The sequence below is a fragment of the Capsella rubella genome, unplaced genomic scaffold, assembly GCF_000375325.1.
Source record: "Capsella rubella cultivar Monte Gargano unplaced genomic scaffold, Caprub1_0 scaffold_3, whole genome shotgun sequence".
Classification (NCBI taxonomy): domain Eukaryota; kingdom Viridiplantae; phylum Streptophyta; class Magnoliopsida; order Brassicales; family Brassicaceae; genus Capsella; species Capsella rubella.
The window spans coordinates 8,666,879-8,682,518 of NW_006238921.1; the positions used below are offsets into that span (position 1 = coordinate 8,666,879).

At 35.2% G+C, this 15,640-nt stretch overlaps 3 protein-coding genes across 3 annotated transcripts; 2 read left to right on the forward strand and 1 right to left on the reverse strand.

Moving 5' to 3' along the window:
* The first annotated feature begins 594 nt into the window (after positions 1–594).
* LOC17893922 lies at positions 595–6,578 on the forward strand. The gene is made up of 23 exons (XM_006296621.2): positions 595–880; positions 1,300–1,539; positions 2,168–2,491; positions 2,593–2,694; positions 2,775–2,834; positions 2,919–3,148; positions 3,231–3,354; positions 3,436–3,616; positions 3,697–3,725; positions 3,819–3,967; positions 4,041–4,143; positions 4,270–4,365; positions 4,465–4,511; positions 4,593–4,716; positions 4,814–4,876; positions 4,960–5,019; positions 5,097–5,258; positions 5,336–5,409; positions 5,494–5,587; positions 5,682–5,818; positions 5,904–5,984; positions 6,085–6,190; positions 6,304–6,578. The coding sequence occupies exons 2-23, from the start codon at positions 1,363–1,365 to the stop codon at positions 6,382–6,384; spliced, it is 2,604 nt and encodes an 867-aa protein (XP_006296683.1). The 5' UTR covers positions 595–880; positions 1,300–1,362; the 3' UTR covers positions 6,385–6,578.
* Positions 6,579–7,616: 1,038 nt separating this feature from the next.
* Positions 7,617–12,553, forward strand: LOC17892412. The gene is made up of 14 exons (XM_006299772.2): positions 7,617–7,891; positions 8,380–8,461; positions 8,685–8,788; positions 8,912–9,038; positions 9,416–9,510; positions 9,835–9,958; positions 10,062–10,142; positions 10,278–10,376; positions 10,480–10,635; positions 10,721–10,775; positions 10,856–10,926; positions 11,319–11,363; positions 11,581–11,757; positions 11,841–12,553. Exons 1-14 carry the CDS (start codon positions 7,854–7,856, stop codon positions 12,279–12,281), a joined length of 1,695 nt encoding a protein of 564 aa, XP_006299834.1. The 5' UTR covers positions 7,617–7,853; the 3' UTR covers positions 12,282–12,553.
* A 121-nt stretch (positions 12,554–12,674) lies between these two features.
* Positions 12,675–15,477, reverse strand: LOC17890709 (protein DETOXIFICATION 18). The gene is made up of 7 exons (XM_006297428.2): positions 15,142–15,477; positions 14,162–14,706; positions 13,714–13,800; positions 13,548–13,604; positions 13,217–13,455; positions 13,023–13,141; positions 12,675–12,906 (listed from the first exon to the last, which is right to left on the reverse strand). Exons 1-7 carry the CDS (start codon positions 15,415–15,417, stop codon positions 12,802–12,804), a joined length of 1,428 nt encoding a protein of 475 aa, XP_006297490.2. The 5' UTR covers positions 15,418–15,477; the 3' UTR covers positions 12,675–12,801.
* Between the last annotated feature and the right edge of the window lie 163 nt (positions 15,478–15,640).

Below are 15,640 nucleotides of genomic sequence, written 5' to 3' on the forward strand. Positions count from 1 at the left end.
CATTATGTAAGCCAAAATGGAAACTACTTTTCTAATTGAAAATCTTGACTAATACAAATATTGAAAAAAATATTTATACTTTTCCAATTTCTGATATGGGGATATATTTTTATAGCCACAAAAATTTAAGTAATTTTATAATTTTTGAATAAGTAATTTTCTACCATAAGATTAGTCAATATTGGTATATTGTACAACCAAAACAATGTAATATGATATTTTATTTTTATTTATTTCAGTTTAAAGTTTCACACATTACTACACATTGTTAATTATTTCAATATTTTTGCTTATAAAATGATTTTTTATTTATTTCAGCTAAATAGCAAATGTAAAATTAAGATATCCTTTAGTATACTTGGAACATATTAAATTACAAAATTATTGTTCTTGGATGTTTCATTCTTTGTATATGAAAATTAAGTAATTTTTTTTTTTTTTTTAAGATATCAGAAACGTGATAATTAGAGAGAAACGCAAACACGTCGGGTGTGTATTTGGAAACGAGCCAAACACAGATTCAACTTGTGGACTCTTCCTCTCTATAAATATAAATCTATTGCCATATAAGCACAAAACACAATGTGGCAGGGCTTATCTCCTCACCACAACTGTGTTTTGTTTTTCTTTTAACACTCTCATCCAATAGTCTCTCCTTCTTCATTTTTTTATTAAGATCCTCCATTCTTTTTTTTCTTTCTGAAAATCAAGAAAAAGTTTAAAAAAAAAATCCAATTTCTTGTTTCAAGAATTCCAAGATATCCGGGAATGAGCGTATCTCTCTAGCTAGCAAGCAAGGACGACTCATTCCAGCCAACTCTGAATCCAATCCCCATTTCCAGATCCAAATTCAAATCCATTTTGTTCCAACTAGAAAGAGGTAACATACTCTCTACATTTCTCTTCTTTGTATGGTGTTTTATACATATATGAATATATAGATTCCGGAATAAATGAATAGGGCCATGGAAGGTAGATAGAAGGAAGAGTGGTCACTATTTAGATTCTCGACTGTTACCATTGTTTCTCTCATCTTCAATGCAGCATCTAGTGATGAAGTAGTGAATACCACCAAATTGAATTCAATGGTTTTTATCAAAAGGTAGAAGAAGAATAGAGGTCAATAATAATAAATTCGAGTCTACCATTGTACTCATCTTTAAATGCATTTACACGTATCAAAGAAAAATATCTAGTATATGTATAGTGAAAAATCTCTTTATTAATTTTGCTAAATCCGTTAAGAATCTAATTCCGATGTATTTGGTCAAAATGTAACTTATTTTGTCTACAATGCAGGGACTGGTTACAAGAATTGAATATTTCTTTAACACAAAGAAAATTAGAGAAGAAGAGTAAAAAATGAAAGTGGCAGTGATAGGGAGTGGGATAAGTGGATTAGGAAGTGCATACGTACTTGCGAACCAAGGAGTCGAAGAAGTTGTCTTGTATGAGAAAGAAGAGTCATTGGGTGGTCATGCCAAAACTGTGCGTTTCGATGGCGTTGACTTGGACCTTGGTTTCATGGTCTTTAATCGTGTACGTTTCCCTTTCCCTTTCTCTCATTTTTTTCTTCTATAGAAATTAATACAAAATAGTTTATCTAAAATAAATAAATAAATAAAGATATTTATTTTCTTTATTTTCGTGAAAAATGTGATATGATAATTGAGTCCTTGCCTTTATATGTGTGCAATGGTCCACCCACATAGATGCCACATATAAGGACCATACCCTTGAGTTGTGTGTTTGGTTCATTGCTTTTCTCTTTGTCAAAATTTTTATGTTTTCAATTTTGTTTTCTAAACTTTTGGATTAAGACTACTACATGGTGTTCAAATAAAGACCAACTACGACTGTGAAATTTATGATTTTTTTTTATACTTATGACATGACAGTATGACATAGAATAGTTCATTACCATCTTGTGACTTTTCAAACCTTCGGAATTTTACTATACTTTTATAGATTAGTAGCACTTTCATAAACACACTATTTCAGTTCATCAATAGTGTTTTGATTTGTTATTGATTAGTATACGAATTTAGTCTCAAAACGTTATGAAATATTTATATCTACAAAAAAAATCATGTCAAATATTGCTTGGTGTGTTGTTCCTAGCTCGACATTTTGGATATTGATCATACGTTAAATATGTTGATGATAGGTTACATATCCAAACATGATGGAGTTCTTTGAGAATCTTGGAGTAGACATGGAGGTTTCAGACATGTCTTTTGCTGTGAGCCTTGACAATGGCAAAGGTTGTGAATGGGGAAGCCGCAACGGTGTCTCTGGATTATTTGCTCAGAAAACGAACGTTTTGAATCCTTATTTCTGGCAAATGATTAGAGAAATTGTTAAGTTTAAAGAAGACGTTTTAAAATACATCGAGGAGCTTGAAGGTAACCCTGATATTGATCGAAACCAAACCTTGGGAGACTTCCTCAATGCTCGTGGATACTCTGAGTTGTTTCAGAATGCTTATTTGGTGAGGTTCTTGATCTTTATAATATGGATAAATCAAATATGTTATTTGAAGTCTTCTTGGGGTAGGAGTAACCTCTTCTTATATATATGTTTGTGGAGTAGGTTCCGATATGTGGTTCGATATGGTCATGCCCATCAGATGGTGTCTTAAACTTCTCTGCTTACTCTGTTCTTTCGTTTTGCTGCAACCACCACCTTCTTCAGGTTCATTAATCTTCTCTCATCTTTCACCTTTAGAAAATTGTTTCTCGGTGTTTCTTAGCTTAAGTTTATCCTTTTTTCAGATATTTGGGAGGCCACAGTGGCTAACTGTTGCAGGACGTTCTCAGACTTATGTTGCAAAGGTTCCAAACTAAACAAGATATGTACATTTGGTTCTGTTCTGCAAAGCATTTTCTTTTGAACCTAACTTGCTACCTACGGATCAGGTTAGGGCAGAATTGGAGCGGCTAGGATGCAAGATCAGAACAAGCTGCGATGTAAAATCTGTTTCGACATCCGAAAATGGTTGTGTAACTGTTACAAGTGGAGATGAATCTGAGGAAGTTTTCGATAGGTGCATATTGGCTATGCACGCCCCAGATGCTCTGAGATTGCTTGGTGAAGAAGTCACATTTGACGAAACTCGAGTTCTTGGTGCTTTTCGATACGTTTACAGGTTCGAAATTCACACCTTTATATTTATTTGCTTCAGTGAAAAAAAGCAAAGCAATTCATTAACATTTGGACATCGATTGCAGCGATATTTATCTCCATCACGACATTGATTTGATGCCACGGAACCAAGCAGCGTGGAGCTCGTGGAATTTCTTAGGAAGTACGGAAAAGAAAGTATGTGTAACATACTGGCTCAATATACTCCAGGTATACAAAACAATCTACATACTTTTAAACAAGAAAGCAATGACTTTAAACTAAATCTTGATGAGATCTATATTGGTGCAGAACCTTGGCGAGAACGGTGAACCATTCTTTGTAACACTTAACCCAGACCAGACCCCAAAGAAAACATTGCTCAAATGGACTACTGGTCACCCTGTACCTTCAGTTGCAGCTTGGACAGCTTCACAAGAGCTTCACAAGATTCAAGGCAAACGTAACTTATGGTTCTGTGGTGCATATCAGGGTAAACCATATATTCTGAAAACCTAAAACATATGAACCCGTTTTGTCATTGTCTGATCTTTAGCTGAATTTACCTTTCAGGCTATGGTTTCCATGAAGACGGACTAAAGGCAATGATCAGATTCTATATAACCAAAGCTCCTTCTCTTTACTACACAATGCATATTGTAATAGCTAACAGTTTTATTAATTTTCTTATTCAGGCTGGTATGGCGGCAGCACGAGGTTTGTTAGGGAAAGAAGCCGCTCTTCTGAACAATCCGCGGCATATGGTCCCTTCTTTGACAGAGACAGGGGCTCGGCTTTTCGTTACTCGGTTTATGGGACAATTCATATCGACTGGTTCTGTAACGTGAGGGTCATCCTATCTCCTCAATTGTGATTTAAACCATTGTTATGTTTAATACTTACTATGAACTTAACAGACTACTCGAAGAAGGAGGAACTATGTTCACATTCGGAGGGAAAGATTCTACTTGTCCGTTGAAATCAATCCTCAAGATTCACAGTCCTCAATTTTACTGGAAGGTACATATATAGATATGACAATGAATATGTTTGAATAGCCTTTGTGTTATTCCATAGTTCAAGAGCCTAGTTCTTGATTCTTGATTCTTGATTCTTGATTCTTGATTTTTGTATTTTGTCTTTTAGGTTATGACACAAGCGGATTTAGGACTTGCAGATGCTTATATCAATGGAGATTTTTCTTTCGTCGATAAAGACTCAGGACTTTTGAATCTGATTATGGTACATAGTATATACTTTTTGTAGCATAGATTCTTTTGCTTTTCATTTTTTCGAGTTATTTCTAATGTGTATGTGCCAACTTAATCAAACTTTCTGCAGATTCTCATTGCTAACAGAGATACAAAATCAAACCTTACAAAGAAAAGGTAAAAGAGCTTTGAACTTTTTGCATTAAGTAGCTAGGATATGCCTGAATCTTTATATCCTAAGCCTCTACACTCTTGCAGGGGATGGTGGACACCGATGTTTCTAACTGCCGGTGTAGCTTCTGCAAAGTATTTTCTAAAGCATGTCTCTAGGCAGAACACTTTAACACAAGCTCGTAGAAACATTTCTCGTCACTATGACCTTGTATGTGTAGCCTGAACCTCCTCCTCGGTGAAGGTTTCTTCTTTTTTTGTTTTTGTGTTGGCTTTATAATTGAATTCTCTGTTGGGTTGATACACAGAGCAACGAGCTTTTCGGTTTCTTCTTGGATGATACCATGACTTACTCCTCTGCAGTATTCAAGGTGACCTATTAAAGAACTCTCATGGAATTATCTACTTTACTATCATTCTGACTTGAACCTTTTTGCCATTATCACATTTATAGTCAGACGATGAGGATCTTAAAACTGCACAAATGAGAAAAATATCTCTTCTGATTGACAAGGTAAAGCATTTTCTTGATTTGAAACAAGAACATGTGATTTTCCTCTGTTCTTGAATAACCGAAGCGGGACATTTCAGGCGAGAATAGAGAAGAACCATGAGGTTTTGGAGATTGGATGTGGATGGGGAACTTTGGCCATAGAAGTTGTGAGAAGAACTGGATGCAAATATACCGGCATTACGCTATCTATTGAACAGCTTAAGTATGCAGAGCAAAAAGTTAAAGAAGCTGGACTACAGGTTTGCATAATCCATCTCTGGATATGTCTTTCTGGTCTTTAGAGCTAAGACTGACCATACAACTTCTGAAATTTCAGGATCATATTAAGTTTGAGCTCTGCGATTACCGCCAACTATCTGATGTCCACAAATATGACAGAATCATATCTTGGTAAAAAAAAACTCTCTTTTTTCCTCTGTTAATAGAACTCTGTAGTTAATCTTTCTTATGAGATAACCTTTTTGAACATATCAGCGAGATGCTAGAAGCGGTTGGCCACGAGTTCATGGAGATGTTTTTCAGTCGATGTGAAGCCGCGCTTGCAGAAAACGGCCTAATCGTCTTGCAGGTAATAATAGTTCTTGCTCATTTCTCTTCAAAAGACATTTTTCAAATGTTTTCATAACCATTTGATCATTTTTATAACGTTTTGAGCATAACAGTTCATATCAATACCCGAAGAGCGATATGACGAGTACAGACTAAGTTCAGATTTCATTAAAGAATACATATTCCCCGGTGGATGCCTTCCTTCTTTAGCTAGAGTTACTTCAGCTATGTCCTCTTCTTCTAGGCTATGGTAAACATGTTCATCCTTATCTTTTTTCCACCACGTACAATCTCTTTGTTCAATCAATCTAATAACTCTCCAAAACAAAATACAGCATCGAACATGTTGAGAACATTGGTATTCATTACTACCAAACTCTAAGACTATGGAGGAAGAACTTCTTGGAGAGACAGAAGTAAGATAATGATATACTAAAAACATTTCCTCTCTGTCTTCTCTTCTGGCTTCATCATGTTTCCTCACCAAAAAAATGAAACTAAACTATCTTTATGCAGACAAATCATGGCTCTTGGATTTGATGAGAAATTCATAAGGACATGGGAATATTATTTCGATTATTGCGCAGCTGGTTTCAAGACTCTTACCCTTGGAAACTACCAGGTACATACAAAACACAAACCATGCTTCTTCAGTTTCTTGCAATTAAATCCACAATGAGATTATGAATGTTACTTTCTGACACATCTATACACAATTTCAAACACACAATGCAGTTGGTGTTCTCGCGACCAGGGAACGTAGCTGCATTCGCAGACTCATACCGAGGATTCCCTTCTGCTTATTGTGTCACCTGAGAGATGCAGCAACAACATTTTGGTTGCTTATATTTTTTTTTTTTACCAATCTATACATTGAGAGCTGAAATTACAGTATGATTGTTTATTTATTTGGATGGTGTGCTAATTTGTGAAAGTTTGTTGAATAATATAAAGAAAAAAGAGAGTTTTTACTTTAAGAGTTGTTTGCATGCAGCTCTGTTTTGTCCAAAGGATTCATTGTCAACTATAACTAGAAACTTTAATATGGTATTAATTAACTATATAGAATTTGCCAAACGCTATTATTATACTTCACCTAAAAATGTAGATAGTTAGATAATAATTTTGTTTGTTTGATAGTCGCTGACAGGAGTTTTCAACAACAAACCATAGTTAATTATAATTAATTTTCCTTCATTACATTATAATAAAAGTCTTGTGACGAAAACATATAATTAAGATTTTTTTTTCTTTTCGTCCAAATAACTTATATTTAACTAATGATATTTCTAGCCAATTAGATGGGTTTACATTTTTAACCAAACTCTCTGAACTCATGTATTATGCATTACATTTTTAGATTTTCTTTTTGACGTCTAATAGATTTTTTTTTTTCAAAAAAGGTTTAATGTGAAGTGAATGAGTAGATATCTTATAAGAAACCTTTAAAAAAAAAAAAAATCTATTAGACATCAAAAAAAAAAAAACTATTAAAACAAAGAGAGTTTTATATAAAAAAACTCATTAAAAACAAATTTCCTTTTATGGGTTTCCAAAAATTTCTTTAATAAACCATAATAAAATAAATCAACTTTCTTTCTTTTTTACCAATCTCACCTAAAATTGATAGATCACAGTTTAATTATCTATTCTATTTTTGTTTCTGGAAAATCCGCAATCATCATCCCATTATTCATGTTTTCACTATAAACATCAAAAAGTTTTCGTATTAACCGGACGAAAAATCACCCTTCAACAATAAATTTTACAAATAATTTTTGTTTATATATGTTAAATTTTTTTTTTTTTTTTATAATTTTATTATCTTTTATAATACTCTTGTAATTGTAGAGATAAAAAAAACAAATTAAAGTATAAAAAATGTACTCAATAAATTTCAAGAGATTGCTTTTGGCAAAAATGTAGGCAACTTCCAAATTTTAAATACTAACAGAAAAAACAAATTATTAAAAAATAAAGAAGCAATAAACCAAAAATAAATTAAAAATCCGTTCTAAAGCTTCTTTCTTCTTTCTCTCTTTCCCCTTTGTATCTTCTTCTTCTTCTTCAAGCTCTCGATCTCACTGATTCTTCTCTTCAACAACTCGATCTCCTCTTCCTCCTTTTCAATTAGGGTTTCTACAGACGGAATTCTGAATTTTAATTTAATCGAATTATATTGTTTTTTTTTGGGGGGTTTCTTCGACTTGACCAATCTGGTGAACACCACAAAGACGAATATATAAAAGATAACAGTTGTAATTAAATCTCTGTGATTCTTAAAAATGGAACAGCTTGTTAACTTCATCATTCGACCTCCAAGGTGAACCTTCTCTCAATCCCAAATTAGGAATTTGAGTTTTTTTTTTTTTTTTTTTTTTTTTTTATCTTTCGATCTTCCGATTTGGGTTGTCAAAATTCTCAATCGTCAAAATTCTCAATCGTAAGTATGAGAATTGGGTTTTACTCTCAATTTGTGAATTGGAAATTTTTTTGTTCTTTACGGTGATTAGATAGAAATTTGTGGACCGCTTGCAAATTTTGTCTTCTTCCTAATTTTTTTTGCATAACTTGTACTTATAATTGTTTCTGATCAGAAGAAGATTCAAATTCTTGTTTTTTTTGGTGTACCCATGTGATCTCTTTGTGTCATTACTTAAATTTTACTATTCAGATTCTACTACTGGGGTCCTAATTCTGAATCTTCAAGAACGTGGCCGTGTTTTGTGGCTTTGACATGTTTTGGGATGGTTACTAAACTAGAAAATGTACCTAAGAGGTTTTGTGACTTTGATTGTTTGTGTGCTGCAGAGCTGAGTATGACCCGGAACATGATTTATTGGAAAAGGAGTTCATGATGAAGGGTAGATGGTATCAGAGAAAGGATTTAGAGGTAAAAATAAGGATCTTTTTTCGTTTGTAAGCTTATAAATTCAAGTTTTCTTTTTTTTTGTGTAACTTCTCTGTCTTCTTGTAAATTCAAATCTATTTATTCAAGTAAGATGTGTGTGTAATACGCATACGGAAACTGATTTGTGAACTCCTAAGTTGTTAGTGAAAAGTGTTTTCGTTTGCTATTTTGTTTTTCGTTTCATGGCTTGAGTGTTGTTTGGCAGGTTAAAAATAGTAGGGGAGATGTTCTCCAGTGTAGTCATTATATGCCAGTTGAACGCCCTGAAGGAAAGCCTTTGCCCTGTGTGATATACTGCCATGGAAACAGGTACTGGTTGATAAAGAATATTTTGAGCTATGAATATGATTCGAGTTGTACTGTCCCTTTGGTTTACCCTTGGCCCTCTTGATTCTTTGCATTGCCTAATATCCCTGCAATTCTATCATCCAGTGGATGCAGAGCGGATGGCAGTGAAGCTGCAATTGTGTTGTTGCCTTCAAACATCACAGTTTTCACACTTGACTTTTCGGGATCAGGTATCTCAGGCGGGGAACATGTCACCTTAGGCTGGAACGAAGTATGTGTTTCTTTAATTATTCTTGTTTATCCCGTCTACCCTTCAAAACATATTGTTACTTTGAAGTAAACATGTTTGTCCAAATTCATCCAGTAGTTTTCATTTTAAACCCATGTAAACCAATATGGTTGTGCTATTGTCTATAGAGGTACCTTATTGTCATTATGATGAAGAGATATTTCGTTTGATTTGGAGGCTATCAAAACTCTAGTTCATGTTTAGTCTAACAAGTTAAGAATTCATGGAATTCATGTCGGGTTGTAGTTTTGGTCTTGGCATCTTGTATTATTCTTCCCCCATAAAGTTATATTATTTTGAATTATGAGTGGTCATTCTTCTTACTAATGTAATGTTAAATTTGATGTGAGTGCTTGCAGAAGGATGATCTGAAGGCTGTGGTTGAGTTTTTGCGGCAGGATGGAAACGTATCTCTAATTGGGCTGTGGGGGCGGTCAATGGGTGCTGTTACTAGGTTTGGCCCAGTCTGTAATCTATTAGTTTACTAAGAGTGTGTCCATTTTTCTGCATTGTGTGAAATTTCGGTTAATGGTATGAGACCATGTCAATGGAAGTTACTCGTACCAGGGATTTACATATGTTGTGAAGCTTTACTAGTTTTAGAGGGTAGAATTGGCGTTGTGATGATTACCGGGGATTAGCGATATCTATTACATGTCACAAGTGAACGATATACGAGATTAATGAAGTTTAATAATAAGAATTTTATCATGGCAATCTTACTGCCTGCTAAGAAATGATAGTATTTTGTTGAATCATTCTTTTTTTATTGTTACAGCTTGATGTATGGAGCCGAGGATCCTTCAATTGCAGGAATGATTCTAGATAGCCCATTCTCTGATTTAGTGGATCTGATGATGGAACTTGTAGATACATATAAGTTTCGTCTGCCGAAGTTTACTGTAAGTAAATCTATATTCTGATGCGATTTGTTCTGTATACTGCAAGGCTTCCCCATATTGCTTTCTTTTTAATGGTACCAAGCTCTCTTCACTGTATATTCAGGTAAAGTTTGCAATACAGTTTATGCGGAGAGCTATTCAGAAAAAAGCAAAGTTCGATATAATGGATCTAAACACCATTAAGGTCGTCTTCTCTTCTTGTTTGTCACTTTTGTCTACTTGATTGCATAAATCTGATATATACAACAGCATTATTACTGGTCGTGATCATCCTGCTAGTTGGGAAAATTTTTAATTGGAAAATATATCCACGCTGTAGGTGGCAAAGTCGAGTTTTGTTCCAGTTTTATTTGGACATGCCTTAGATGATGACTTTATCCGCCCTCATCATTCAGATAGGATATATGAAGCCTATATAGTAAGTTACCAATTCTTAAAAGCCTTCCTTCCTCATCCATATGTTCATCTTCTGCTAGTTTCAATGTGCTACGGTATGAACATCTGGCTTATGCTTATGGTAGGGTGACAAAAATATCATCAAATTTGAGGGAGACCACAACTCCCCAAGGCCCCAATTCTACTTTGATTCGGTAAATATATTTTTCCATAATGTTCTTCAACCTCCAGAGGTGGTGGGGCCGACATTTTATGACCCATTGGATGATTACTTTGCAAAGGTACTGCGACTGTGGCACATATGACTGTCTAATTTTTTGTTTCTGCCTTAAGAAACGTCAATAATGATGTCTATTTTATGTTCAGGGCAGTTGGGGCACTATGCATGACACAAATATTCCACAATCCTCGGTACAGAAAAGTGAGTCATATTGGTTTTCCTCTGAAGTTTCTGGCAGGTTTTATTCGTGCTCAAAGCCGACATCTTTTGTCAATTTTTAGGTTTAGCCGCGGGTAGCATCTTTGAAGCTATTAATGAAGTACGCAAGAAACGACCCATGAGTCGCACAGATGTCAGTAATTTTCGAATAATCTGGGTCTTTTCAATACTTATGTCCAATACAGTTTACTCAAGACAGCTAATGCGTAGGTTAGGATGTTTGGTATTCCATTATTTGACAATGGTTTGAAAAAGCGATCAATTGCTCCCCTAACACTCCAGTCGTCCAATTTTCCTATGTGTTTAGTGTAAAAATTTTGAACTAAAATTTAGAACTTTAGAACTTCACTAAGAGCTTAAAATAGTGGGGATTCATGCTTTAATTTCTCTTGCACAATTGACTAAAGTAAATTAGAAGGTGCTTGCTTCAATTGCTCCCTCTATATATACTTCCCAGAACGGTATGGATTGCAAGTACACAGCGTTCTACATCGTAATATTGATGGTTTTTATCATTTTCTTCAGGTTCCTTCGAATGTCACATCTAACGGTTCTCCATCAGAAGCTAAGGTATAAAATCGTTGCTCTTCCTTTCCTTATCTGCTTTTATTGTGCTGTTATGTTTACCAGTTACCAGTCACCATGTCAAGTATATGGTCATTTGATCAACAATGGTAGAGTCACAAGTGCCATGGTGGCCAGTTTTAAATCGTTTGAACTATAAAAGAAAATATAATAAACGAGAAAAAGTCACAATTCCTGATGTGGCGTAATGTTTTTGTTTTAGGAAAAAGAGAGTCATGATGGACACGCCAGTTCATCTCCTGATATGATAAGCTTTGATTTGTCAAATGGCGATCAGTACCCTCCTCACCTTAGGATGGCTCTAGATAATGATCAGTATGTGGAGTATCAGATGGAGGACATGGGAGATTTCCCATCTAATGCACAGGAAGAAGAAAGGGTGAGATCGAAAACCGGATATTCTAACCTTTTAATATGTCTATGTTCTGTTGACGTTCTCATAATCTTATATCTTTATTCCAGATGCTTATGAAAGCGGTGATGGAATCGTTGAAAGACTTGGAAGTGCAAAGTCAACAAAAAGAAGAAGCTCCTGAGACGAGAATTCATGGTGGCTCTGCATTTCTAAAAGCAACTCAATGCCTTTCTTCCAGGGAAGAATCAACTTCAACTCGAGCAAATCAACCAGAGACTGATTCTGCTTCCAGTCCAGCAACATGTAGCCAGGATCAACTACCGTCATCCTCCGAGTCCAATCCTCCAAGTGAGACCTCGACTTCTCAGGCAAGACCCATAAAGGCTTCTGATCCTGGCTCTTTAAGCCAGAAGGAAAGCGAGACCCGTGACATGTCAGGAGTTACAAAGGCCACTGTGACAGTTGAACGTAGTAGTAGCGCACCGGGGAAAGTCTTAGACGGGTTAATACGCAGGTGGGATCTAAACTTCTTCAAAAACAGCAAATAAGTCCAGTTATGAATTTGGTTGTGTAATTGCGTCAAGTCAGTGCTATGCATATTGGTTCAAAAATAGGAGGGCGTTTCAAAGGTAGGTTGATAATTAATTCGTTGTTGGCTTTGGTTATTCAAATGTTTACATATGATTTTATTCAAACGTTTGTTCTTGTGGATATGCATTATGTTCATTCCAAATGCTCTTTATCCTCTTGTTACAAAACTATGATATGATTCAGTTGTTCCTTTTAAGTTCACTTTAATGATGTCTTTTCTTGGACTCAATCCTTCCTTGATCTCTTATTTCATAAACTCCCAGGCTTCTAAAATTGGATGTTTCACTTGTTTGACAAGAAACCATTTAGAAGTTGGTGTATAGTGATCTCTCTCTTTTGTACATTCCAAAAATAACAAAGACAAGATATCATTTCTAACTATGCATTTGGAAGAAGTTCATAAGTTTTAATATGTATCTCGTCCTTAATAACAGTCTTACTACCTAAACTCAGAAAAATTGGAACTAAGACGACATTTCAGACAGTAGCAGCATTTAGCTTTGTCCATCTCCGGAAAATTGTCATAAGCAAGAGAGATGAAGATTGGCAGATCATTCCACATATCAGACCAATCCACAAACCCTGTTTTTATCAAGAAAGAAAAAAAAGAAGAAGATCAAAACAATGAACCAAGGGCAACATAACAACCAAAAAACAAAACTTAAAACCAAAGTTCAAAAGAGAGTCAAACAATTCACCTTGGCATAAAGCTTTAACTTGAAACCACAAATTACTGAAATAGGCATTCCAATTAGGTAGAATGTTCCCAAATTTATAACCGTAACTATACGCTGCCATCCGCATCCTCTTGCAACTCCTGTATTTTAAAAAACTGAGTTTTTCCGCGCTTTGATGATTCAAAAATATATATATATATTTCTTGGATATTTACCTGATAAAACACCTTGGATTGAATCAAGAGTTATAGAGGCAGCAATGAAAAACTTCAATGATGAAAACGCCTCTTTAATCTCATGGCTATTGCTGAACAAACCAACCCAAGCATCATGACCAGTGAGTATAGCAACCACCATGCAGAGAGCAAGGACTAAAGACAACTTAACAGCTACAGAAGTCGCGTTTTTTGCGCCTTTTACATTTTCTGCTCCAAGTTCGTTGGACACACGCGTGCTGCAAAGATTTTGAAATATACATTTTTCAAACAATATTACTATGAGATCAATACAAAAGTATTTTTAAAACAATTGATGAGATGAACAAACCTTGCAGCTGCACTAAGTCCGTATGTTATCATGTAGCTGATCGATTCCGTGTTGACGCTGAATGAATCAAGATTACACATAATGAGCTATAGCTACTTTTGTTGATGTTAAACAAAATGAACTTTGTATCAACTACTAAAGTGATATAAAAAAGGGGAAAGCATACCATATAGCTACCAAAGAGGTGCTGATTTCTGGATTTGGCATCAATCCCGCCAAAAACACTAGAATCTCGAACACCCAATATTCCAAACTGTTGCACACAATATAATCTCTTAAAGTTCAAAAAATCATATGAAATTAAAGTTTTGCTTGTGACAAGTACGCAAGTTTTTTTATTATTTATTATTATCATTAGGAGGTTTGGGCCTTAGACCGTAATCCCCTATGATCCGGGGAAGACCGGGTGAACACTCCTGGCCAAATGGAAATATCTAATGATTTCGCGGTTGAGTGGAAACCATTAGACCAAGATCACTTGGTTCAAGTATGCAAGTTTTAAGCCGGGTGTGTCACAACAACCATACTAACACAAACCATTGGCTTAATGGTCAAAACAAGCATATATATTAAAAAAAAACTAGTAGTTAATAGTGGTTATTGATCTGACTTACCACACCATAGCCGTAGAAGGGATGCTTAACGTCAAGTTTAGAACAACATGACGAAATGATTCCAAAGAAAACCCAGTCCATGTTTCCTTAAACTTGTTCGAACAAATCACATAAGTTCCCAGAGAAACGAAACCTATCCACGTTGATATAGACGTGGCGACGGGAGCACCAATGAATCCAAGGCCAGATAAATTAACCAGCACATACGTAAGACCGATATTAATCACCAAGGGGAAAAACGAGAAGACGACTAGCGGCATAATGATGGATTGTGTTTGGCAAAACCTCAGAATGTTTTGTAAGAACCCATAAGCAAACAAGCCAGGGGTTAGGTACTTCATATAGAGTGCAGCTTGTCTTGAGATGTTAGGATCTTGTTTGAGTAGTAAGAAAACAGGTTCAGTGAAAAACCATAAGATGGTGATGAAGATGCTGAAAACTAATGAGACGATGCAAGATGATTGTAGATGAATCCCCAACATCCGATAGTTTTTTGCACCAAAGCCTTGTCCACACAATGTCTCAAGTGCTCCACTTAACCCTGTCTGAAAATAAATTAAGACAACATTAAATTCTAATTATACACAGACACACACACACACACATATATATAAATACTCATTCACCATGCATTTTGTGAACAAGCACAATTTCAGATTAAACTTATAAACCAATCCATCCACTTGTCATTTTGGTCGCCTTAGATAGCCAAAAAAAAGTTAAATGTTAAAAAAAAAAAGAATCATTGACATTATTTTTCATATAAATAACCGAATCATTGATAATAATTTGCAATCAGTATAGAATTAAAGTGATTATAGTAACCGAGTTTAGAAATTGAGAATGCAACTAAAAAAAAAAAAAAAAATTAGTTATCATTCAGAAGCAAAAAAAAAAAAAGGGTTGTAGTAACGTAAATGGAGGTAGAAAGCAAAAGATGATGATGTTGGATACAAACTAAGGTTGAAGAATAAAGTTACCATGAAGGCATAACCAGTGACGGTAGCCCAAGAATTAGCAAGGGTGGCACCAGCAAGTTCAAGATGGCCGAGATGAGAAGCAAACATAACCGAGGTTAAAGGGACACCATAGTAGAAAAGATTGGTGAATATCATTGGCAGAGAATAAACAATCTGAGTCTTTGCTTCTCCCACGTCAATCAGTTTCTTAACATAAGTTCTTGATGTTTTCTTTCCTCCTCCTCCTCCTTCACCTTCATGATCAGCCGTCGGCGTAGGATCAACCATTGTGTGCATTGTATATATCTTCAAAGGACTTTGGATTTGTGTTAGGAGTAGGAGAAGACGATTTTGTTTAGTTGTGAATGTGAAGAGCTAAATAAGGAGTAGTTTAAGTAGAGAGCTTTAATGTGGAGGTACGTGTTCAAAGGGACATGTCTATGTCAGAGGTGTTGCCAACCAATTTCGACTCTTCACAAATCACAAACACGAGGCAAAAAAGAAAGAAAATTTTGAAAAA

Excerpts from the sequence above, each read along its gene's own strand:
- LOC17893922 (XM_006296621.2), top strand. The coding sequence starts at position 1,363 with ATGAAAGTGGCAGTGATAGGGAGTGGGATAAGTGGATTAGGAAGTGCA. Across the intron at positions 2,695-2,774 it reads GCAACCACCACCTTCTTCAG|ATATTTGGGAGGCCACAGTG; the intron begins GTTCATTAATCT and ends TCCTTTTTTCAG. Across the intron at positions 6,191-6,303 it reads TTACCCTTGGAAACTACCAG|TTGGTGTTCTCGCGACCAGG; the intron begins GTACATACAAAA and ends CACACAATGCAG.
- LOC17892412 (XM_006299772.2), top strand. The coding sequence starts at position 7,854 with ATGGAACAGCTTGTTAACTTCATCATTCGACCTCCAAG. Across the intron at positions 8,462-8,684 it reads ATCAGAGAAAGGATTTAGAG|GTTAAAAATAGTAGGGGAGA; the intron begins GTAAAAATAAGG and ends GTTGTTTGGCAG. Across the intron at positions 11,758-11,840 it reads ATGCACAGGAAGAAGAAAGG|ATGCTTATGAAAGCGGTGAT; the intron begins GTGAGATCGAAA and ends TCTTTATTCCAG.
- LOC17890709 (XM_006297428.2), bottom strand. The coding sequence starts at position 15,417 with ATGCACACAATGGTTGATCCTACGCCGACGGCTGATCATGAAGGTGAA. Across the intron at positions 14,707-15,141 it reads TCACTGGTTATGCCTTCATG|ACAGGGTTAAGTGGAGCACT; the intron begins GTAACTTTATTC and ends ATTTATTTTCAG. Across the intron at positions 13,142-13,216 it reads AATCCAAGGTGTTTTATCAG|GAGTTGCAAGAGGATGCGGA; the intron begins GTAAATATCCAA and ends TTTAAAATACAG.